Raw genomic sequence first — 25,180 nt, 5'->3', positions numbered from 1 at the left:
GAGGCTTTATTTTGAGTCATTTTTCAAAATGTGTTCTTCGAGAAGAACATAACTATGAATCAAGGAGTTTATCATCAGATATTGGCAATGAGACTATGGACCATTGAGCAAAATACTATTTGTATAGTATTTTACAATAGCGCCACCATGTGGCCTCATAGGATTAACTGACCAACTGTAGTCTTTAGCCTTAAAGCCTTCTGGAGACACTAACGATTAGGCCTACTCAAGCAAACCAAAATCACATTTTATTTGAATACACTGTAAATCACTCCTGCCGTGTTGGCAGAAGATGACAAGTGACACTATATCTGCAGTGTTACATAGGACCTTCATATGGGAAGTTTCACCAGCTTGAACAATAGACTGAACAAAAGAGCTGTTGCCACATGGCAAGTTTTGAAGGGAGAAATTATCCCCCACGTAAGTGGTACTGTATATAATTGTAATTTTATTCTCATGTGAGCAATTGGAATACTATTTTGTCCTGTAGAATATTATAGTTTTACAATTAAATGTAACATTTTCTTTTAATTATACACCGAACAAAAATATGAAAACGCAACATGTAAAATGTTGGTCCCATGTTCCATGAGCTGAAATAAAAGATCACCGAAATTATCCAGACGCTCAAAAATACTATTTATCACAAATGTTGTGCACACGTTTGTTGACATCCCTGTTAGTGAGCATTTTATCCTTTATCAATATAATCCATCCACCTGACAGGTGTGACATATCAAGAAGCTTACACTGGTGCACCTTGTGCTGGGGACAATAAAAGGCCACTAAAATGTGCAGTTTTGTCACACGATACAATGCCGTAGATGTCTTATGTTTTGAGGGAGCGTGCAATTGGCTCGCTGACTGTTTGAATGTTCACCGGAGCTGTTGCCAGAGAATTTAAAGTTAATTCCTCTACCATAAGCCGCCTCCAACGTTGTTTTAGAGAATTTGGCAGTACGTCCAACCGGCCTCACAACTGCAGACCACCTGTAACCACACCAGCCCAGGAACTCCACATCTAGCTTCTACACCTGCGGGATCGTCAGACACCAGCCACATGGACAGCTGATGAAACTGTGGGTTTGCACAAATGAATCATTTCTGCACAAACTGTCAGAAACCATCTCAGGGAAGCTCATCTGCGTGCTCGTTATCCTCACCAGGGTCTTGACATGAATGACAATATCCATCGATTTCACACAGCCATTAAAGAAGAGTGGAACATTCCAGAGGCCACAGTCAACAGCCTGATCAACTCTATGTGAAGGTGATATCGCACTGCATGAGGCAAATGGTGGTCACACCAGATATTGGCTGGTTTTCTGAGCCACACCCCTACCATTTTTATTTAGGGTACTGTATCTGAGACCAACAGATGGGCGGCAGGTAGCCTAGTGGTTAGAGCGTTGGACTAATAACTGAGAAGTTACAAAATCGAATCACTGAGCCGACAAGGTAAAAAAAAAAAACAGTTATTCTGCCCCTGAACAAGGCAGTTAACCCACTGTTCCTAGGGTGTCACTGTAAATAAGAATGAGTTCTTAACTCACTTACCTAGTTAAATAGAGGTAATAAAAAAATATATATATCTGTATTCCCAATCATGTGAAATCCATAGATTAGGGCCTAAATAATTTATTTAAATTAACTGATCTCCTTGTATGAACTGTAACTCAGTAAAATCTTAGAAATTGTTGCATGTTGCGTATATATTTTTGTTCAGTGTAGTTTACAGGCCAAACCGTTCAGACGTTTTCATAAGAAGACCGATTTTTTGGGATGCCTCTCCTGTTCTGACAAACACAACTGTAGCTCAGCCACTTCCCACCGCAGAGAAGCAGCCCCGGTAAAAAACCTTATATCTCGAGCTTAAACAAAGATTTTGATGGGGATTTCTTCATTATGTTACGCACGGGGGCGTCAATAGACTCTTAAGGATTAAAGGGCTTAAATTACGAGAGTACACAGTCCTTGTGACGACTTTCCATGAATGACGGTGGTGTAGTTGTCCTGGTGTAGTTGTCCTGGTGTAGTTGTCCTGGTGTAGTTGTCCTGGTGTAGTTGTCCTGGTGTAGTTGTCCTGGTGTAGTTGTCCTGGTGTAGTTGTCCTGGTGTAGTTGTCCTGGTGTAGTTGTCCTGGTGTAGTTGTCCTGGTGTAGTTGTCCTGGTGTAGTTGTCCTGGTGTAGTTGTCCTGGTGTAGATGTCCTGGTGTAGATGTCCTGGTGTAGATGTCCTGGTGTAGATGTCCTGGTGTAGTTGTCCTGGTGTAGTTGTCCTGGTGTAGTTGTCCTGGTGTAGTTGTCCTGGTGTAGTTGTCCTGGTGTAGTTGTCCTGGTGTAGTTGTCCTGGTGTAGTTGTCCTGGTGTAGATGTCCTGGTGTAGTTGTCCTGGTGTAGTTGTCCTGGTGTAGATGTCCTGGTGTAGTTGTCCTGGTATAGTTGTCCTGGTGTAGTTGTCCTGGTATAGTTGTCCTGGTGTAGATGTCCTGGTGTAGTTGTCCTGGTGTAGATGTCCTGGTGTAGATGTCCTGGTGTAGTTGTCCTGGTGTAGATGTCCTGGTGTAGTTGTCCTGGTGTAGATGTCCTGGTGTAGTTGTCCTGGTGTAGTTGTCCTGGTGTAGTTGTCCTGGTGTAGATGTCCTGGTGTAGATGTCCTGGTGTAGATGTCCTGGTGTAGTTGTCCTATAGTTGTTCAGTGATATTCCATGAATGGCGGTGGTATGTTGTGTCCTAGAAGCTGGCATGGGGAAAATAAAGAGAAATATATTGTATTATTATCTGTGTAACATTCTGAGGAACAGAAATACATGGTTCAACCCCTCAAATAGATCATGAAAAGCTCTGGGCTTCTTTTTTAAACGACAAAAAGCCTTAATATAGAAATGCTAAGAGTACACTGTCAAACAGTCTTTATGAAACGGCAATGTGTTGCATTCTATTGTTGTTATGGTGACGAGGTTAAATTAAACACCAAACACAACATCGTCTACTTGTTTCCAGAAGAATAAAGAACTTGCCTCTAACAGCCGTTTACGTTCTCAAGGTAGCGGTTGGCAACTCCAGTCCTCGAGTGGCCTGCTTGGGGTCACACTTTTTTTCTTCTACAACCCTGGCAAACACAGCTGATGTGTCAAATGTCATTCTAAACTGAAGGTCATGATTAGGTGATTATTGGAGTCAGGTGTGTCAATAAGTGGGACAAAACTGTGACACCAATCACAGGCCCTGGAGGAATGGAATTGCCCCGCCCATGTTCTAATGTCTATTTCTTCTACTTCCTGTTTCTGTCCACTAGATGGTAGTAATGCTCCAGTCAGATAACCCTCAGTTTAGTTTCTATGGACATTCGTCAAAACTACATTTACCAAGTGAAAGCCAACTAACTCTACACCATATGTATTATTCACTGTATAGAATAAGTTACTGTAAAACCACTGAATTTTGTTTCGTAAAATCACAGTGCAAAGAAAATGTGAATATTAATTACAGAAAATGTCCTGAAAAATGCATGTTTAAAAATGACCTATTAAAGTCCTGTGAAATAACATATATGTTTTTTGTTTACAGTGTACTGTTCCTCATACATGCTTAATTGAGTCTTATGTTGTGAGGCAAATAGCACAAAAAAAACAGTACATACTGGTGAACATTTCTACAAAGATCGCAGACATGAACAAGACTAGAATAACATCTCTCATAACCGATAGATTAAAACAAATGTACATTTCAATAGGAACAAAATAATATAATAATAATATATGCCATTTAGCAGACGCTTTTATCCAAAGCGACTTACAGTCATGTGTGCATACATTCTACGTATGGGTGGTCCCGGGGATCGAACCCACTACCCTGGCGTTACAAGCGCCATGCTCTACCAACTGAGCTACAGAAGGACTTTTAGGCACTTGTTAAATGGGGCAGACAGCAATCAGACTATCACATATTTTGTTGTATGTTTTTGATCCCTTATTGTACCAGGTAGATTGACTGAGGCCTCGATTATAGGCATTGAGGCCTAGTGGTTAGAGCGTTGGACTAGTAACCGGAAGGTTGCCAGTTCAAACCCCCGAGCTGACAAGGTACAAATCTGTCGTTCTGCCCCTGAACAGGCAGTTAACCCACTGTTCCCAGGCCGTCATTAAAAATAAGAATATGTTCTTAACTGGTTAAATAAAGGTAAAAATTTAAATTAAATTGAGGCTTTGAAAGACAAAAACATTCGCAAAAGTCCCATTCACGTTAAAATGCCTTAGGCTACGTCGCCTCAATCGGAAATGGCCTTTTAAAAAGATGCAATTCCTAAACATAGCCCTGCTGTAGTGAACGGTGCGGGCAGGGGAGCAAACCGGGGTCGCTGGCGTAAAATACAAACACCACACGCATCGCGCCAACAGGGTAGACCACTTGGTGGGGATTGTAAACGCGCCTCATATAGCGAGGATCGCTCCACTGCCCCGTCCGGAACGGGTAGGTACCAGTGGAGGCTGCTGAGGGGAGGACGGATCATAATAATGTCTGGAACGGAGCAATGGAATGGTATCAAATACATGGAAACCATAGAACCATATTGTAGCGACCCGCACAGACAGCTGTGTGTTATGTGTTAGGCTAGGAGGTGGTTGTGTTGTACTGACCAGTACCCGGTGAACGCGGGGTCCAACCTGTCAATCAACCTGCTATCTGCCAATCACGGGAATGCCTGGAATGTTCTGATGCCGGGCATCCTGGTGGTTGGTGGAGTGGCGTGGAGGGGGGTTGGGCAGGGGGGTGGAGCATTGGAAGTTAAGACCAGGTTCAGCTTTTGTTCTCTCTCTCTTACGTCTGGGCTTCACAAGAGAAGGTCACGATTGGCTTGTGTCATCTATTTGGCGTATGCTACGGCCCAAACAGTAGCCTGTGTAAAGTTGGTGTAATAAACCGTCAATTCGTAAACTCAAGCCTCTGTCTGGACAATTGTTCCTTTATGATCTAGTCGGGTCATTACAATATGTTTGATATATTTGATACCGTTCCACTTATTCGCTCCAGCCATTGCCACAAGCACGTCCTCCACAATTTAAGGTGCAACCAACCTTCTGTAGTAGGTATGTTCCGTGCGCCAACTACTCAGCCCCCTCACACGTCCGGGCCGCCATCCCACTTCTGACACCAGTGTAGTGAACCCGCGGGGCAGGGAACGAAGCAAATCTGGGTCTCTGGCGTGAAAGGCAAACACCCTTCGCGTCACACCAATAAGGTGAACCCACTTGGTTGGAATTGTGACATGGCTCGTTTAGCGAGGATCACGACAATACCTGGTTCGCTGGCGTGAAAGGCAAAACACCCTTTAATTTAAATAAGTAAACAACTGACTGAAATACAAAAAAAATGAACCCTCATTTAAAAATGACATAATTTAAACTACACAGTAATGAATCCGTCTCACAAACTAGGGTATTGAGAAGTTTTGGACTGGAACAGCTTCACTCATGAACCCGAGGAGCCTTAATCTATTATGTATGAAACAGGAACACTTTTAGACCGTCCCCTCGCCCATACCCGGGCGCGAACCAGGGACCCTCTGCACCCATCAACAACAGTGACCTGTTGGTATAGTTTCAGTGCCAGGACAAAACAAGGTAATGTCGACAACACCCAAAGATACACGCTGACAGTTTCCTCGTGATGTCGTCTACAAAATATCGACAAAAGCCACCCTTCAACTCTGACCCACTGAGTGATACACAGGTGAAAACAAAAGCTTCATAATCACCTCTGAAAAGCTAGGGTGGGGAAGAACAATATGACATAGCAGAGAAGTAAACAGCTTTTCCATCTGCATCCGTTTCAACACATAGGAAAATGTTCATCACAGCCTGACTGGTCATGCCCTCTGCTTAGCGGCGTGTGTGTTATAAATCACCTCAACACGACGGCCCAGTGGCGACAACTGCAGCACATACCTAGAAATATGGCACAGCCATGGCTGAACGTCAGCCTACATCCAGAGGGAAGTAACTTTACATAATCTAACCATCATTATTTTATCCAAAGCCTAAGGTTAAGCTATAACGCGACCGTTCTGCTTATTGCATTTATAAACCCGAACGCTTGTTTGTATTTTCTGTATAGAACGAGAACGGGTGCCTTTGGGACCCTACTATCTGGGATCGTTGGGACGTCCCTACCCCTCATTGCAGTTGACATGGTTAAGGTAATGCGTTAAAGTAATGCATTAAGGTAGTGCGTTAAAGGTAATGCGTTAAGGTAATGCGTTAAGGTCGTGCGTTAAAGTAATGCATTAAGGTTATGTGTTAAGGTAATGGCAGGGACGGCCCAAGGATCATAAATAGCAGTGACCATAGCCTGTGTCCCCCGGAGAGGGCACACGGGTTCGGGAGCCATTACTTGTGACGTAACTAGCTCGTTAACCGGCTGTTTTAACTCAGACTGCGGTAGCGGCCGGGTGTAAAAGTCGGAAGTAAATGACCGACAGTCACCTCCTGGCCAAAACGTGTTGAGGCGGATAGGTCTTTACACCTTTTGTCAGCTAAATAAAAGGCGCACATTATTGGTACTAAGAGCGAAGAAATATTTTATACTCGAGCAATTTCGTTTAAAAAAAAATAATTAAGGAGGGTGCGCAGGGTGGTATTTTATCGTACGAGCTAGATAGAGACAGCAGCTCTTTGTTTCGCTTAGTTTAGTTAATTTAGTCGGATATCTGAAGTAGCTGGACAACTGCGACAATGGATAAAGCAAAAGCAATTATCGGGAAAAAAGGGTCCGGATCTTGTCATGCCAACGGACTTCAGAGGGAGTTTCATTCCCAGGCTAACATCGGCGGCTGTAACGCTTACAAATCAAGTGGAAACTGTAGTGGTGACAGTAGCAATATTGAACACTTCCATCACCTGCAGCCCGATCACGTCGAAGCCAATGGGTCATCTCCTGCGAAAAGATGCCGGTTACGAAGAAGAGTTGAGTCGGTGAAGAGAAACAGACCACGTAAGTGACACTGACAATTGTGTGTTTGCAGGTGCAATTTTTGCATTTAGTCATTTCTGTGTTAACTCATCAAAATTACACAATTTGTTAGGCAGCTACATGCGGGGTTTTCAAACCCCTCAACCGTAACATGTTTTTTTTAACTATTCCACAGCTATTACCCCCAGTGGTTTAAAGTCCTTTATTAAAAATACTTTAAAATACTACTTATGTAGTTTTTGGTGGTATCTGTACTTTACTATTTACATTTTTGACAAGTACTTTTACTCCACTACATTCCTAAAGAAAATGATTTACTTTTTAATTAATACAATTTCCCTGACACCCCCAAAAAAGTAGTCGTTATATTTTTAATGCTTCGCAGGACAGTAAAATGGTCTAATTCACACACTTATCAAGAGCACATCCCTGGTCATCCCTACTGCCTCTGATCTAGCAGACTCACTAAACAGAGCACATCCCTGGTCATCCCTACTGCCTCTTATCTGGCAGACTCACTAAACAGAGCACATCCCTGGTCATCCCTACTGCCTCTTATCTGGCAGACTCACTAAACAGAGCACATCCCTGGTCATCCCTACTGCCTCTGATCTGGAGGACTCACTAAACAGAGAACATCCCTGGTCATCCCTACTGCCTCTGATCTGGAGGACTCACTAAACAGAGCACATCCCTGGTCATCCCTACTGTCTCTGATCTGGAGGACTCACTAAACAGAGCACATCCCTGGTCATCCCTACTGTCTCTGATCTGGAGGACTCACTAAACAGAGCACATCCCTGGTCATCCCTACTGTCTCTGATCTGGAGGACTCACTAAACAGAGCACATCCCTGGTCGTCCCTACTGCCTCTGGTCCGGCAGACTCACTAAACACATGCTTTGTTTGTAAATGATGTCTGAGTGTTGGAGTGTGACCCTGGCTATAGGTAAATGATGTCTGAGTGTTGGAGTGTACCCCTGGCTATAGGTAAATGATGTCTGAGTGTTGGAGTGTGACCCTGGCTATAGGTAAATGATGTCTGAGTGTTGGAGTGGGACCCTGGCTATAGGTAAATGATGTCTGAGTGTTGGACTGGGACCCTGGCTGGGACTGAGTGTTGGAGTGTGACCCTGGCTATAGGTAAATGATGTCTGAGTGTTGGACTGGGACCCTGGCTATAGGTAAATGATGTCTGAGTGTTGGAGTGTGACCCTGGCTATAGGTAAATGATGTCTGAGTGTTGGAGTGTACCCCTGGCTATAGGTAAATGATGTCTGAGTGTTGGAGTGTGACCCTGGCTATAGGTAAATGATGTCTGAGTGTTGGAGTGTGACCCTGGCTATAGGTAAATGATGTCTGAGTGTTGGAGTGGGACCCTGGCTATCCATTAAATACATATTTTTTTTAAACTAGAAAATAGTGCCCTCTTGTTTGCTTAATATAAGGAAATTTAAATGATTTTTTTTACCTTTTGATACTCAAGTATATTTAAAGCAAAAATTCTTTTAAACTTTTACTCAAGTAGAATTTTACTGGGTGACTTTTAATTGAGTAATTTACTATTAAGGTCTCTTGACTTTGACTCAAGTATGACACATGGGTATTTTTCCCACCACACGATTTTAGTCTGTCAACTAATCATCGAGCACTTGATTACTGGCAGGTTCATCAGGTGAGCTAGTTTAGGTTTACAACAACATTGTGATAGGAGTCACCGGGGGGGGGGGTAACGGGGTAGAGGTTTGTAAGCCACTGTGTTACATGTAATTAAAGAAGTTGCATAGCCAGCTATGCATGGTACTGAATGTCTTGCATGATCATTATAGGGGCCAGGTTGTCGTCCCAGTGAGGAAAGCCTTGGTTGTTTTGGTTGATGCTCGTATGTTGTAGACATTCTGACTGTATACGTTTAGTCTTTTGCCCGGCAGCACCATTTCAGAGTCAACATTCAGGTAAAGGGGCTGTGACTACTTTAGACTGTTAGTTAGCCATCCTTTTAAATTAGTTTGCTCCTAATATTAACAATGATGTGCTAGATATGATCTATTGTTAGACCCGGCCGCGTTGGGGTGTTAGACCCGGCCGCGTTGGGGTGTTAGACCCGGCCGCGTTGGGGTGTTAGACCCGGCCGCGCTGGGGTGTTAGACGCAGCCGCGCAGGGGTGTTAGACGCGGCCGCGCCGGGGTGTTAGACGCGGCCGCGCCGGGGTGTTAGACTCGGCCGCGCCGGGGTGTTAGACGCGGCCGCGCCGGGGTGTTAGACGCGGCCGCGCCGGGGTGTTAGACGCGGCCGCGCCGGGGTGTTAGACCCGGCCGCGCCGGGGTGTTAGACCCGGCCGCGCCGGGGTGTTAGACCCGGCCGCGCCGGGGTGTTAGACCCGGCCGCGCCGGGGTGTTAGACCCGGCCGCGCCGGGGTGTTAGACCCGCCCGCGCCGGGTGTTAGACCCGGCCGCGCCGGGTGTTAGACCCGGCCGCGCCGGGTGTTAGACCGCCCGCGCCGGGGTGTTAGACCCGGCCGCGCCGGGTGTTAGACCCGGCCGCGCCGGGTGTTAGACCCGGCCGCGCCGGGTGTTAGACCCGGCCGCGCCGGGTGTTAGACCCGGCCGCGCCGGGTGTTAGACCCGGCCGCGCCGGGTGTTAGACCCGGCCGCGCCGGGGTGTTAGACCCGGCCGCGCCGGGGTGTTAGACCCGGCCGCGCCGGGGTGTTAGACCCGGCCGCGCCGGGGTGTTAGACCCGCCCGCGCCGGGGTGTTAGACCCGCCCGCGCCGGGGTGTTAGACCCGGCCGCGCCGGGGTGTTAGACCCGGCCACGTTATTTTGTCATTCAATAGAAAACAAGTGACTCCTTTTTGTTTTGACAATAGTCGCCCCATGGTTGCCGTCTTCTCAGTAAGAAGGTGAAATCAATACTGATAACAAGGCTTGGTGTACTTCGGCCAATCAGCGGCCGCCCCTATCTCTGCAAGGTTGGGTGCAAGAGCCAGGGCACCGCCCCCCCCGAATGTACAACATTCCCTTTTTCCCTGGTTTCTGTTAGAAGTTTAAAACTTGGGAGACGAAGTCACGATGCAAGAAAGTGTTTTATTTGCTGTGTCAATAGAAACTGGGGAAACCAAGGATTGTAAAAATACCGATCTTAACTTCGCATGCCTGCATTCTTTCGGGTATTCATAAGTGTGTTTGCGTTCACCAGAGCACACCACTATGAAACCCAGAAACATAAAGAAGCCGGGTAAGTTGGTTTGCTATTGTTTCCACGACGATGGAACTCGGAACATACAGAATGATAGGAAACAAGGTACAGTGTTTTTTATTTTATTTTTAAATTTGTCAAGAATAGATTACAAATTTTGTCACAGGGCTTTTCTGCCATTATTTAACACCCTCGGGGACATTGAGAAACATTCTCTCCACTATTGTCGAGTTTCTTTCTAGTACCGACCTCCCGGCACGTTCAACGGTCCCATTGGTTAAGCCTGCTAGTCGGCATTCCTCAGCTCTAATTGTGTTAGACTGGAGAGAGCAAATAGTGTTTTCTGTTATGCCCTAGTTGTCGCGCATGTCCTACTCTGGTTTCTAGAGGTACTTCTGAGATTTCAGTCTAGTGGACACTTTCACCGACAACCGCATTGTATCTCTTGGTCCTATCGACTATATTCAGGGCCTAGTGTTGGTCCTATCGACTATATTCAGGGCCTAGTGTTGGTCCTATCGACTATATTCAGGGCCTAGTGTTGGTCCTATCGACTATATTCAGGGCCTAGTGTTGGTCCTATCGACTATATTCAGGGCCTAGTGTTGGTCCTATCGACTATATTCAGAGCCTAGTGTTGGTCCTATCGACTATATTCAGGGCCTAGTGTTGGTCCTATCGACTATATTCAGGGCCTAGTGTTGGTCCTATCGACTATATTCAGGGCCTAGTGTTGGTCTATCGACTATATTCAGGGCCTAGTGTTGGTCCTATCGACTATATTCAGGGCCTAGTGTTGGTCCTATCGACTATATTCAGGGCCTAATGTTGGTCCTATCGACTATATTCAGGGCCTAGTGTTGGTCCTATCGACTATATTCAGGGCCTAGTGTTGGTCCTATCGACTATATTCAGGGCCTAGTGTTGGTCCTATCGACTATATTCAGGGCCTAGTGTTGGTCCTATCGACTATATTCAGGGCCTAATGTTGGTCCTATCGACTATATTCAGGGCCTAATGTTGGTCCTATCGACTATATTCAGGGCCTAGTGTTGGTCCTATCGACTATATTCAGGGCCTAGTGTTGGTCCTATCGACTATATTCAGGGCCTAGTGTTGGTCCTATCGACTATATTCAGGGCCTAATGTTGGTCCTATCGACTATATTCAGAGCCTAGTGTTGGTCCTATCGATATTATTCAGAGCCTAGTGTTGGTCCTATCGATATTATTCAGAGCCTAGTGTTGGTCCTATCGACTATATTCAGGACCTAGTGTTGGTCCGATCGACTATATTCAGGACCTAGTGTTGGTCCTATCGATATTATTCAGGGCCTAGTGTTGGTCCTATCGACTATATTCAGAGCCTAGTGTTGGTCCTATCGACTATATTCAGGACCTAGTGTTGGTCCTATCGACTATATTCAGGACCTAGTGTTGGTCCTATCGACTATATTCAGGGCCTAGTGTTGGTCCTATCGACTATATTCAGGGCCTAGTGTTGGTCCTATCGATATTATTCAGAGCCTAGTGTTGGTCCTATCGACTATATTCAGGACCTAGTGTTGGTCCTATCGACTATATTCAGGACCTAGTGTTGGTCCTATCGATATTATTCAGAGCCTAGTGTTGGTCCTATCGACTATATTCAGGACGTAGTGTTGGTCCTATCAACTATATTCAGGACCTAGTGTTGGTCCTATCGATCAGAGCCTAGTGTTGGTCCTATCGACTATATTCAGGACCTAGTGTTGGTCCTATCGACTATATTCAGGACCTAGTGTTGGTCCTATCGATATTATTCAGGGCCTAGTGTTGGTCCTATCGACTATATTCAGGACCTAGTGTTGGTCCTATCGACTATATTCAGAGCCTAATGTTGGTCCTATCGACTATATTCAGGACCTAATGTTGGTCCTATCGACTATATTCAGGACCTAGTGTTGGTCCTATCGACTATATTCAGGACCTAGTGTTGGTCCTATCGATATTATTCAGAGCCTAGTGTTGGTCCTATCGACTATATTCAGAGCCTAATGTTGGTCCTATCGACTATATTCAGGACCTAGTGTTGGTCCTATCGACTATATTCAGGACCTAGTGTTGGTCCTATCGACTATATTCAGGGCCTAGTGTTGGTCCTATCGACTATATTCAGGACCTAATGTTGGTCCTATCGACTATATTCAGGACCTAGTGTTGGTCCTATCGACTATATTCAGGGCCTAGTGTTGGTCCTATCGACTATATTCAGGACCTAATGTTGGTCCTATCGATATTATTCAGAGCCTAGTGTTGGTCCTATCGACTATATTCAGGGCCTAGTGTTGGTCCTATCGACTATATTCAGGACCTAGTGTTGGTCCTATCGACTATATTCAGAGCCTAGTGTTGGTCCTATCGATATTATTCAGAGCCTAGTGTTGGTCCTATCGATATTATTCAGAGCCTAGTGTTGGTCCTATCGACTATATTCAGGACCTAGTGTTGGTCCGATCGACTATATTCAGGACCTAGTGTTGGTCCTATCGATATTATTCAGGGCCTAGTGTTGGTCCTATCGACTATATTCAGAGCCTAGTGTTGGTCCTATCGACTGGACCTTGGGTCCTATCGACTATATTCAGGACCTAGTGTTGGTCCTATCGACTATATTCAGGGCCTAGTGTTGGTCCTATCGACTATATTCAGGGCCTAGTGTTGGTCCTATCGATATTATTCAGAGCCTAGTGTTGGTCCTATCGACTATATTCAGGACCTAGTGTTGGTCCTATCGACTATATTCAGGACCTAGTGTTGGTCCTATCGATATTATTCAGAGCCTAGTGTTGGTCCTATCGACTATATTCAGGACGTAGTGTTGGTCCTATCAACTATATTCAGGACCTAGTGTTGGTCCTATCGATATTATTCAGAGCCTAGTGTTGGTCCTATCGACTATATTCAGGACCTAGTGTTGGTCCTATCGACTATATTCAGGACCTAGTGTTGGTCCTATCGATATTATTCAGGGCCTAGTGTTGGTCCTATCGACTATATTCAGGACCTAGTGTTGGTCCTATCGACTATATTCAGAGCCTAATGTTGGTCCTATCGACTATATTCAGGACCTAATGTTGGTCCTATCGACTATATTCAGGACCTAGTGTTGGTCCTATCGACTATATTCAGGACCTAGTGTTGGTCCTATCGATATTATTCAGAGCCTAGTGTTGGTCCTATCGACTATATTCAGAGCCTAATGTTGGTCCTATCGACTATATTCAGGACCTAGTGTTGGTCCTATCGACTATATTCAGGACCTAGTGTTGGTCCTATCGACTATATTCAGGGCCTAGTGTTGGTCCTATCGACTATATTCAGGACCTAATGTTGGTCCTATCGACTATATTCAGGACCTAGTGTTGGTCCTATCGACTATATTCAGGGCCTAGTGTTGGTCCTATCGACTATATTCAGGACCTAATGTTGGTCCTATCGATATTATTCAGAGCCTAGTGTTGGTCCTATCGACTATATTCAGGGCCTAGTGTTGGTCCTATCGACTATATTCAGGACCTAGTGTTGGTCCTATCGACTATATTCAGGACCTAATGTTGGTCCTATCGACTATATTCAGGACCTAATGTTGGTCCTATCGACTATATTCAGGACCTAGTGTTGGTCCTATCGACTATATTCAGAGCCTAGTGTTGGTCCTATCGACTATATTCAGAGCCTAGTGTTGGTCCTATCGACTATATTCAGAGCCTAGTGTTGGTCCTATCGATATTATTCAGAGCCTAGTGTTGGTCCTATCGACTATATTCAGAGCCTAGTGTTGGTCCTATCGACTATATTCAGGGCCTAATGTTGGTCCTATCGACTATATTCAGGGCCTAATGTTGGTCCTATCGACTATATTCAGGACCTAATGTTGGTCCTATCGACTATATTCAGGACCTAGTGTTGGTCCTATCGACTATATTCAGGACCTAATGTTGGTCCCATCGACTATATTCAGGACCTAGTGTTGGTCCTATCGACTATATTCAGGACCTAGTGTTGGTCCTATCGACTATATTCAGGACCTAGTGTTGGTCCTATCGACTATATTCAGGACCTAGTGTTGGTCCTATCGACTATATTCAGGACCTAGTGTTGGTCCTATCGACTATATTCAGGACCTAGTGTTGGTCCTATCGATATTATTCAGGGCCTAGTGTTGGTCCTATCGACTATATTCAGAGCCTAGTGTTGGTCCTATCGACTATATTCAGGACCTAGTGTTGGTCCTATCGACTATATTCAGGACCTAGTGTTGGTCCTATCGACTATATTCAGGACCTAGTGTTGGTCCTATCGACTATATTCAGAGCCTAGTGTTGGTCCTATCGACTATATTCAGAGCCTAGTGTTGGTCCTATCGACTATTTTCAGAGCCTAGTGTTGGTCCTATCGACTATATTCAGGACCTAGTGTTGGTCCTATCGACTATATTCAGAGCCTAGTGTTGGTCCTATCGACTATATTCAGGACCTAGTGTTGGTCCTATCGACTATATTCAGGACCTAGTGTTGGTCCTATCGACTATATTCAGGACCTAGTGTTGGTCCTATCGACTATATTCAGGACCTAGTGTTGGTCCTATCGACTATATTCAGGACCTAGTGTTGGTCCTATCGACTATATTCAGGACCTAGTGTTGGTCCTATCGACTATATTCAGGACCTAGTGTTGGTCCTATCGACTATATTCAGGACCTAGTGTTGGTCCTATCGACTATATTCAGAGCCTAGTGTTGGTCCTATCGACTATATTCAGGACCTAGTGTTGGTCCTATCGACTATATTCAGGACCTAGTGTTGGTCCTATCGACTATATTCAGGGCCTAGTGTTGGTCCTATCGACTATATTCAGGGCCTAGTGTTGGTCCTATCGATATTATTCAGAGCCTAGTGTTGGTCCTATCGACTATATTCAGGACCTAGTGTTGGTCCTATCGATATTATTCAGAGCCTAGTGTTGGTCCTATCGACTATATTCAGGACCTAGTGTTGGTCCTATCGATATTATTCAGAGCCTAGTGTTGGTCCTATCGACTATATTCAGGACCTAGTGTTGGTCCTATCGACTATATTCAGGACCTCGTGTTGGTCCTATCGACTATATTCAGGACCTAGTGTTGGTCCTATCGATATTATTCAGGGCCTAGTGTTGGTCCTATCGACTATATTCAGGACCTAGTGTTGGTCCTATCGACTATATTCAGGACCTAATGTTGGTCCTATCGACTATATTCAGGACCTAGTGTTGGTCCTATCGACTATATTCAGGACCTAGTGTTGGTCCTATCGACTATATTCAGAGCCTAGTGTTGGTCCTATCGACTATATTCAGAGCCTAGTGTTGGTCCTATCGACTATATTCAGGACCTAGTGTTGGTCCTATCGACTATATTCAGAGCCTAGTGTTGGTCCTATCGACTATATTCAGAGCCTAGTGTTGGTCCTATCGACTATATTCAGAGCCTAGTGTTGGTCCTATCGACTATATTCAGAGCCTAGTGTTGGTCCTATCGACTATATTCAGAGCCTAGTGTTGGTCCTATCGACTATATTCAGAGCCTAGTGTTGGTCCTATCGACTATATTCAGAAGCCAATATTGTTGGATAATAATTCATCTGTTGTCCAACTGTAAATGTTGATCTCTGGTGCCAATTTGATCGGTCTGAAAGTCTGACACTGAGATGGTGTTTCACATGATAATGTAACAATGCATACTTCCAGTTTACTGAAGCCATTTACCATGAACGATCTGATTTAAACCACTAACTTGGTCTAATGCCATGCAGAATGTAGTCACATAAATGGCATGCATACCAACCGAGCCTACAGGTGAGCATATCAGTAACACACACATCGGTACCAAAAATGATGTGATTTAATATCAGCATCAATATAGAGAGAGATTTCAAATTAGGCCTAATTTTAATCTGTACTGTAATTACACTGGAATATATTGCACATTAAACTCGGCAACACCCTCAACATTCTTTCTGAGCTGTCATTTGGGTGGCCTCGTCTCTTAACATGTACCATTGATTATTATAGCTATAGGTTATCTACCCAGGGGGGAGATTGCATGAAGTACTGCATCAGAATTGGCTAAAGCAAACACAGTTCCTGTTTGCCTACAACCTCAGCTGGTCATGATATGCTGACAGGCAAAACATTTTGTGACTATATCAACAATGGAGTAATAAAACAAACACCACAATGTATTGTTTTGAGTGGTAGTTTCACTTAAATATGCTGTACGTTTTTAGTATCAGTTAATTGTAGCACCAGATCAGTTTCACAGCCACCAAGCCACTGCAGAACATTTCAAATGTAGGCGTGTTTAAGAGAGACGTTGAGTAGGCAAACCAATAGCCTATCAGGGCTCTCCAACCCTGTTCCTGTAGAGATACCCTCCTGGAGGTTTATATCAGTGCTCTCTAACCCTGTTCCTGGAGAGATACCCTCCTGGAGGTTTATATCAGGGCTCTCTAACCCTGTTCCTGGAGAGATACCCTCCTGGAGGTTTTAACAGTTAAAGTGACGGGACGGTATCTCTCCAGGAACAGGGTTGGAGATGCCTGATATAAACCTGCAGGACGGTATCTCTACAGGACCAGGGTTGGAGAGCCCTGATGTAAACCTGCAGGATGGTATCTCTACAGGAACAGGGTTGGAGATAAAACCTGCAGGACGGTATCTCTCCAGGAACAGGGTTGGCGATGCCTGGACTAAAGCCTTTCTACAGAGCATCTGGGAGTAGTACGAAGTTGACGCTGATCTTGGGTCTGTTTTGCAATTTTCACCACTAATGGTTAAGATTAGGGTTAGGATTAGGGTTAGGATTAGGGTTAGGATTAGGATTAGGGTTAGGATTAGGATTAGGATTAGGGTTAGGATTAGGGTTAGGATTAGGATTAGGATTAGGGTTAGGATTAGGGTTAGGATTAGGGTTAGGATTAGGATTAGGATTAGGGTTAGGATTAGGGTTAGGATTAGGGCTAGGATTAGGGTTAGGGTTAGGGAAGCTGACACCACCCAGGAGCGTCTGACATAGTCAGGGAAGGAAGTGAGGAAAGGAATTAAAAGTGGATTTAAAAGTGTGGTGATCTTTTGTTTTCACGGAACGGCTCTCATTAAGAAAGACTCCATCAGTCGAGTTCTTCCACTAGTTACAGTTCACCGACGAGATGATGAGCAAGTTTTGTGGACACTGACACCGGTTTCACTTGTAGGTGTCAGCCACAGGAGTTTGGTGTCCCCCTTTAATTGGGGAGGAAGGTAATGTCCGGAACGGAATAGGTGGAATGGAATCAAACACATGGTTTTGATGCCATTCGCTCCGTTCCAGACGTTATTATGAGCCGTTCTCTCCTCAACAGCCTCCAAAATGTTGTAACGTCAATTCAATAAAGAAAATCTATACAACTATCGTTCAAAAGTCTGGGGTCACTTAGAAATGTCCTTGAAGGAAGGCCAGCCTCCCGGAGTCGCCTCTTCACTGTTGATGTTGCGACTGGTGTTTTGTGGGTACTATTTAATGAAGCTTCCAGATGAGGACTTGAGAGGCGTCTGTTTCTCAAACTAGACACGCTAATGTACTTGTCCTCTCACTCAGTTATGCACCGGGGCCTCCCACTCCTCTTTATATTCTGGTTAGGGCCAGTTTGAGCTGTTCTGTGAAGGAAGTAGGACACAGCATTGTGTGAGATCTTAAGTTTCTTGGTAATTTCTCGCATGAAATAGCCTTCATTTCTCAGAACAAGATTAGACTGATGATTTTCAGAAGAAAGTTCTGAACATTTTGAGCCTGTAATCAAACCCACAAATTCTGATGCTCCAGATACTCAACTAGTCTAAAGAAGGACAGTTTTATTGATTCTTTAATCAGTACAACAGTTTTCAGCTGTGCTAACATAATTGCAAAAGGGTTTTCTAATGATCAATTAACCTTTTAAAATTATAAACTTGGATTAGCTAACACAACGTGCCATTGGAACACAGGAGTGATGGTTGCTGATAATGGGCCTCTGTACAGTTGAAGTCAAAAGTTAACATACACTTAGGTTGGAGTCATTTAAAACTCGTTTTTCAACCACTCCACAAATGTCTTGTTAACAAACTATAGTATTGGCAAGTTGGTTAGGACATCTACTTTGTGCAAATACTAATTGAGTGTATGTAAACTTCTGACCCACTGGGAACGTGATGAAAGAAATAAAAGCTGAAATCATTCTCGTTATTATTATTCTGACATTTCACATTCTTAAAATAAAGTGGTGATCCTAACTGACCTAAAAACAGGGAACTTTTACTACGATTAAATGTCAGGAATTGTGAAAAGCCTGAGTTTAAATGTATTTGGCTAAGGGGTATGTAAACTTCCGACTTCAACTGTAGATATTTCATAAAAAATCTGCCTTTTCCAGCTACAATTGTTAATATTGTAAATTACTATGGCTACACTATTTTTGATCAATTTTATTTTAACAAAAAATGCTTTTCTTAAAAAAAAACAAGGACATTTCTATGTGACTCCAAACCTTTGAACATCAGTGCATATTTAACTAGGAAAAGCCCATTGATTCTTTTATTGTTTTAAAGAGAGACTTGGCCAAGAAGGCAGCAGCAATCAACACCACATTTAAAACACAACATTACCACCCAAAGAAGGGTGGGTTCTTGTCTCTTGCATTGTAATAGAAATCAAGAGGAGATGTGCAGTATGGTAAACTTCACCAGGGTTGGGCTCTATTTCAATTCAGAAAGTACATTCCAATTCTACATTCCACATTCCAATTCCACATTCCACATTCCAATTCAGAAAGTACATTCCAATTCTACATTCCACATTCCAATTCCACATTCCAATTCTACATTCCACATTCCAATTCAGAAAGTACATTCCAATTCTACATTCCACATTCCAATTCCACATTCCAATTCCACATTCCAATTCCACATTCCAATTCCACATTCCAATTCCACATTCCAATTCTACATTCCACATTCCAATTCCACATTCCAATTCCACATGTCTCATTGAAAAGCATTGAAGACAATTTTGAATTGGAATGTACTTCTTGAATTGAAATGGTAATTGACCCCGACCCTCTGGGCTACAGGGTTTACCAGTCACTAATCCTGTAGCACTGATAGGGCGAAGAGAGAGAAACTAACGGGAGTAGGAGAAGAGAACATTAAACCTCCTGACCACTAACTGATATTCAGATTGTAGGTACACGACATACAGGATGTGAACGAGAACCACATACCGGAATTAGAAGACATTCTGAATAAAGATCACTTACAGATAGATATGTTACCTCTACTGTGACCTTTACATTTGTACTTTATTTGACATCTCCACCATACCTCCCCTCTCTACACACAGACACCTTCTCAACCCCCTTGTGGTTGCAGAGAGCCATGGGAGGGGGAGGAGGGGAGGGGGAGGGGGAGGGGGAGGGGGAGGGGAGGAGGAGGAGGAGGAGGAGGGGGAGGAGGAGGGGGAAAACGGACACCTTTCACCCACATGTCCTGGTCTGTCTGTTCGTTGCCCCTTCATCTGGACACACACACACACACACACACACACACACACACACACACACACACACACACACACACACACACACACACACATACTGCATACTACCACACACGCACACACACACACACACACAGTTGGACAGGGCAGGTGCCTCTGGTGGGGTGACTGTCATGTGCCCCAAGCCTTGCTCCCTGATAAAGAATGATTCCACTACCAGAGAAGCAGGTTTGCCTATCACCCAGTAATTCTTCAACCTAAGAAAAGGTTGGAACAGCAGACCTTGGTCTTGTTTAATCAGTTGGAAGTGAGGATTATCTTTCATCTTGTTTTAGTTTTATAGTCTTTGCTTTACAGTGTGCTTTTATTTTTTATTTTTTTGACGGCTCTATAAATATGATTTCAAAAACATTTTTTTAATTATAATTATTACTTCCCTGCATGTTTTCGTGGATTCCTATCAGATATGGTTTAAGGACAATTCCATATTAACGGAATTACACTTCGACAAAAAACCCATTTGATTTCAAAGTTTAACAAACCACACTATTCTATGCACAAGGACTACTGTCAACAATTTTCACTGAAAAATGTACAAAAAACTAATTTAGTGGAAGAACTGTGCCGATGCAAACTTTGGTAACGGACTAATAGTCTAATCTCCCTTTTAGGTTTTTAATCAAATCAAATGTATTTATTATAGCCCTTCTTACATCAGCTGATATCTCAAAGTGCTGTACAGAAACCCAGCCTAAAACCCCAAACAGCAAGCAATGCAAGTGTAGAAGCACGGTGGCTCGGAAAAACTCCCTAGAAAGGCCAAAACCTAGGAAGAAGCAAGCAATGCAGGTGTGACTCTGTTTTAAAAAATCTCCTCCCAATTAAGATTAAAAGATGTCTGCAGAAAGACTGGCACCTTGAGTTTTGGAAAAAATAAAATATTTTAGTTATTGAAGTACAGTAAGTAAAATTGATTTACACTCAGTAATTGAATTACATCATGGGTACTTCACAGAAATGGATAAATATGGCTACGATTGTTGTTCTCCACATGTTCCGTAGGTTTGGATATCTCAGTGGCGTAGAGTGGAGCGCAGTACTAGGGCTGGGAGATATGGCCATCATGTATGGTATTATTCAAATTTATGATGGGATTTTATGTTTTTTGATTTAATGAAAGTTCTACATTTTGCTTTGTGAGTAGTGTGGCCACACACACACACACACACACACACACACACACACACACACACACACACACACACACACATATATATATATATATGATTTCAATGGGTCTTTCTCCCTTCTGACTGGTTTATACTGTTCAATTCAACTTCAACCTAAAAATAAGTTCCTGCATTTCTGCATTTTCCTGCACTCATTTGAGATCATTTGAGTATCAAATATACTGTCTCAGCCTCCAGTATTTATGCTGCAGTAGTTTATGTGTCGGGGGGCTAGGGTCAGTTTGTTTATCTGGAGTACTTCTCCTGTCCTATTCGGTGTCCTGTGTAAATCTAAGTGTGCGTTCTCTAATTCTCTCCTTCTCTCTTTCTTTCTCTCTCTCGGAGGACCTGAGCCCTAGAACCATGCCCCAGGACTACCTGACATGATGACTCCTTGCTGTCCCCAGTCCACCTGGCCATGCTGCTGCTCCAGTTTCAACTGGCCTGGGCCCTAGGACCATGTCCCAGGACTACCTGACATGAGGACTCCTTGCTGTCCCCAGTCCACCTGGCCATGCTCCTGCTCCAGTTTCAACTGTTCTGCCTTACTATTATTCAACCATGCTGGTCATTTATGAACATTTGAACATCTTGGCCACGTTCTGTTATAATCTCCACCTGGCACAGCCAGAAGAGGACTGGCCACCCCACATATGCTCTCTCTAATTCTCTCTTTCTTTCTCTCTCTCGGAGGACCTGAGCCCTAGGACCGTGCCCCAGGACTACCTGACATGATGGCTCCTTGCTGTCCCCAGTCCATCTGACTGTGCTGCTGCTCCAGTTTCAACTGTTCTGCCTTATTATTATTTGACCATGCTGGTCATTTATGAACATTTGAACATCTTGGTCATGTTCTGTTATAATCTCTACCCGGCACAGCCAGAAGAGGACTGGCCACCCCACATAGCCCGGTTCCTCTCTAGGTTTCTTCCTAGGTTTTGGCCTTTCTAGGGAGTTTTTCCTAGCCACCGTGCTTTTACACCTGCATTGTTTGCTGTTTGGGGTTTTAGGCTGGGTTTCTGTACAGCACTTTGAGATATCAGCTGATGTACGAAGGGCTATATAAATAAATTTGATTTGATTTGATTACTAGGCCTTATTTTTAACCAAATGGTGCAATTGCGATTTATATCAAAACATTTGGGTGAACTTTTGGAATCGTGGAAATAGAATGTTTATTATAATTCTATAGTTGGAATATAAAATAATAGTGGGCAATTTGAGTACAGTGTTTGACATAACAATGAATGCAAATGCCACGGAGGAGTTATTGTGACAGGGTAGGAACCAAAGTGACGTTCAGTGTTTCCTAGGGGACCCTATAGTCTTTGGCTACATTAAATCTTCATTCATATAGCCAACATATTCATACTTCGCCTATTCTATCTTTGATTTAAAAGATACTGTTACACGAACAACATGCTGATTTGTCTCCTCCAGTACAGGCATCAGTCTGTATTAGTTAGCTCAGTACTTTTATTAGCTGCGATTAGCATTAGTGGCTAACACGATTTAGCTTAACTTGCTAAGAAAATACAAACTAGCTGTTTGCAGATGTAAGAAACACAAACTAATATTGTAATTATAGAACGCTTGTGATTGATTGATATTAAGATCAAATTGGTGTGCTGCGTTGACCATGCAGACTGAACGAAAGTGTCTCGTGGTCGAGCAACAACACGTGCGCTCCTTGACTGACAGGGGGCGGGACTAGGTCTGTGTGGAAAGGGGCGTGGCGAGAAAGAGAGGAGAGGGATGACACAAGTAGCGGAGTAAACTAAACAAATGGATGTTACACACCGCTACACAATTTTAACAAACCAAACATTAAAATAACGTTATAGAAGGTAAAGTAAAAACCCAAACCGGTCCGTGCATAAATACCGGTGTATATAGTAAAATATGGTATACCGCCCGATGCAGTATTGTAGAGTTTTGTGCAGTACTGTAGAGTACAGTGCAATATACTGCACTATACCCTGTACCGTGCTCTACTGACTGTACCGTGCTCTACTGACTGTACCGTGCTCTACTGACTGTACCGTGCTCTACTGACTGTACCGTGTTCTACTGACTGTACCGTGTTCTAATGACTGTACCGCGCTCTACTGTTCTACTGACTGTACCGTGTTCTACTGACTGTACCGTGTTCTACTGACTGTACCGCGTTCTACTGACTGTACCGCGTTCTACTGACTGTACCGCGTTCTACTGACTGTACCGCGTTCTACTGACTGTACCGCGTTCTACTGACTGTACTGCGTTCTACTGACTGTACCGTGTTCTACTGACTGTACCGCGTTCTACTGCTCTACTGACTGTACCGTGTTCTACTGACTGTACCGTGTTCTACTGACTGTACCGTGTTCTACTGACTGTACCGTGTTCTACTGACTGTACCGTGTTCTACTGACTGTACCGTGTTCTACTGCTCTACTGACTGTACGGTGTTCTACTGACTGTACGGTGTTCTACTGACTGTACGGTGTTCTACTGACTGTACCGGTGTTCTACTGACTGTACCGTGTTCTACTGACTGTACCGTGTTCTACTGACTGTACCGTGTTCTATTGACTGTACCGCGCTCTACTGTTCTACTGACTGTACCGCGTTCTACTGACTGTACAGTGTTCTATTGACTACAGTGTTCTATTGACTGTACAGTGTTCTACTGACTACAGTGTTCTACTGACTGTACAGTGTTCTACTGACTGTACAGTGTTCTACTGACTGTACGGTGTTCTACTGACTGTACCGTGTTCTACTGACTGTACCATGTTCTACTGACTGTACCACGCTCTACTGCTCTACGGACTGTACCATGTTCTACTGACTGTACCGTGCTCTACTGACTGTACAGTGTTCTACTGACTGTACCACGCTCTACTGCTCTACTGACTGTACCGCGTTCTACTGACTGTACCGCGTTCTACTGACTGTACAGTGCTCTAATGACTGTACAGTGCTCTAATGACTACAGTGTTCTACTGACTACAGTGTTCTACTGACTACAGTGTTCTACTGACTGTACAGTGTTCTACTGACTGTACAGTGTTCTACTGACTGTACCATGCTCTACTGCTCTACTGACTGTACCGTGTTCTACTGACTGTACTGTGTTCTACTGACTGTACAGTGTTCTACTGACTGTACAGTGTTCTACTGACTGTACAGTGTTCTACTGACTGTACCACGCTCTACTGCTCTACTGACTGTACCGTGTTCTACTGACTGTACCGTGCTCTACTGACTGTACAGTGTTCTACTCACTGTACAGTGTTCTACTGACTGTAACGTGCTCTACTGACTGTACCGTGTTCTACTGACTGTACAGTGTTCTACTGACTGTACCACGCTCTACTGTTCTACTGACTGTACCACGCTCTACTGCTCTACTGACTGTACCGTGTTCTACTGACTGTACCGTGTTCTACTGACTGTACCGTGTTCTACTGACTGTACCGTGTTCTACTGACTGTACCACGTTCTACTGACTGTACCACGTTCTACTGACTGTACCGCGTTCTACTGACTGTACAGTGTTCTAATGACTGTACCACGCTCTACTGACTGTACCGCGTTCTACTGACTGGACCGCGCTCTACTGACTGTACGATGCTATTCAAACTTGTGAAACATACTCCCGGTCAGAAGTTTGGACACCTACTCATTCCAGGATTTGTCTTTATTTTTACTGTTTTCTACAGAAGATATCAAAAGTATGAAATAACACATATTTTCAAACATTTCTACAAACCAGTTTTTGCGATGTCATTATGGGGTATTGTGATGTCATTATGGGGTATTGTGATGTCATTATGGGGTATTGTGATGTCATTATGGGGTATTGTGATGTCATTATGGGGTATTGTGATGTCATTATGGGGTATTGTGATGTCATTATGGGGTATTGTGATGTCATTATGGGGTATTGCGTGTAGATTGACGAGGAAAATGTTTTATTTATTCCATTTTAGAATAACGTTTCAATGTAACAAAAATGTGGAAAAGGTCAAGGGGTCTGAATACATTCCGAAGGCACTGTAGGCTTAACGCCAGTCATGGTTTGACAAATATAAAGTATGATCACTATTAATATCTAAAGGCTTGATTCTGTCGGCATACTTGAGGCACTGATCGGAGAGAAAGGCCATTGCAACATCACCCACCTTGTAATCTGAGCAGAGGCAG

At 43.9% G+C, this 25,180-nt stretch overlaps 1 protein-coding gene across 1 annotated transcript in view; it reads left to right on the top strand.

The window, feature by feature from the left end:
* Positions 1 to 5,940: 5,940 nt before the first annotated feature.
* Positions 5,941 to 25,180, top strand: part of LOC124040443 (pantothenate kinase 3-like) — a 29,896-nt gene continuing 10,656 nt past the window's right edge. The window contains exon 1 of the mRNA XM_046357648.1: positions 5,941 to 6,996. Within this exon, the coding sequence (XP_046213604.1) occupies positions 6,738 to 6,996 (259 nt within the window). The 5' untranslated portion in view covers positions 5,941 to 6,737. The remainder of the gene's footprint in view (positions 6,997 to 25,180) is intronic.

The sequence above is a fragment of the Oncorhynchus gorbuscha genome, linkage group LG07 (genome assembly GCF_021184085.1).
Source record: "Oncorhynchus gorbuscha isolate QuinsamMale2020 ecotype Even-year linkage group LG07, OgorEven_v1.0, whole genome shotgun sequence".
NCBI classification, from domain to species: domain Eukaryota; kingdom Metazoa; phylum Chordata; class Actinopteri; order Salmoniformes; family Salmonidae; genus Oncorhynchus; species Oncorhynchus gorbuscha.
This window is presented reverse-complemented; position numbering and strand designations above follow the sequence as displayed.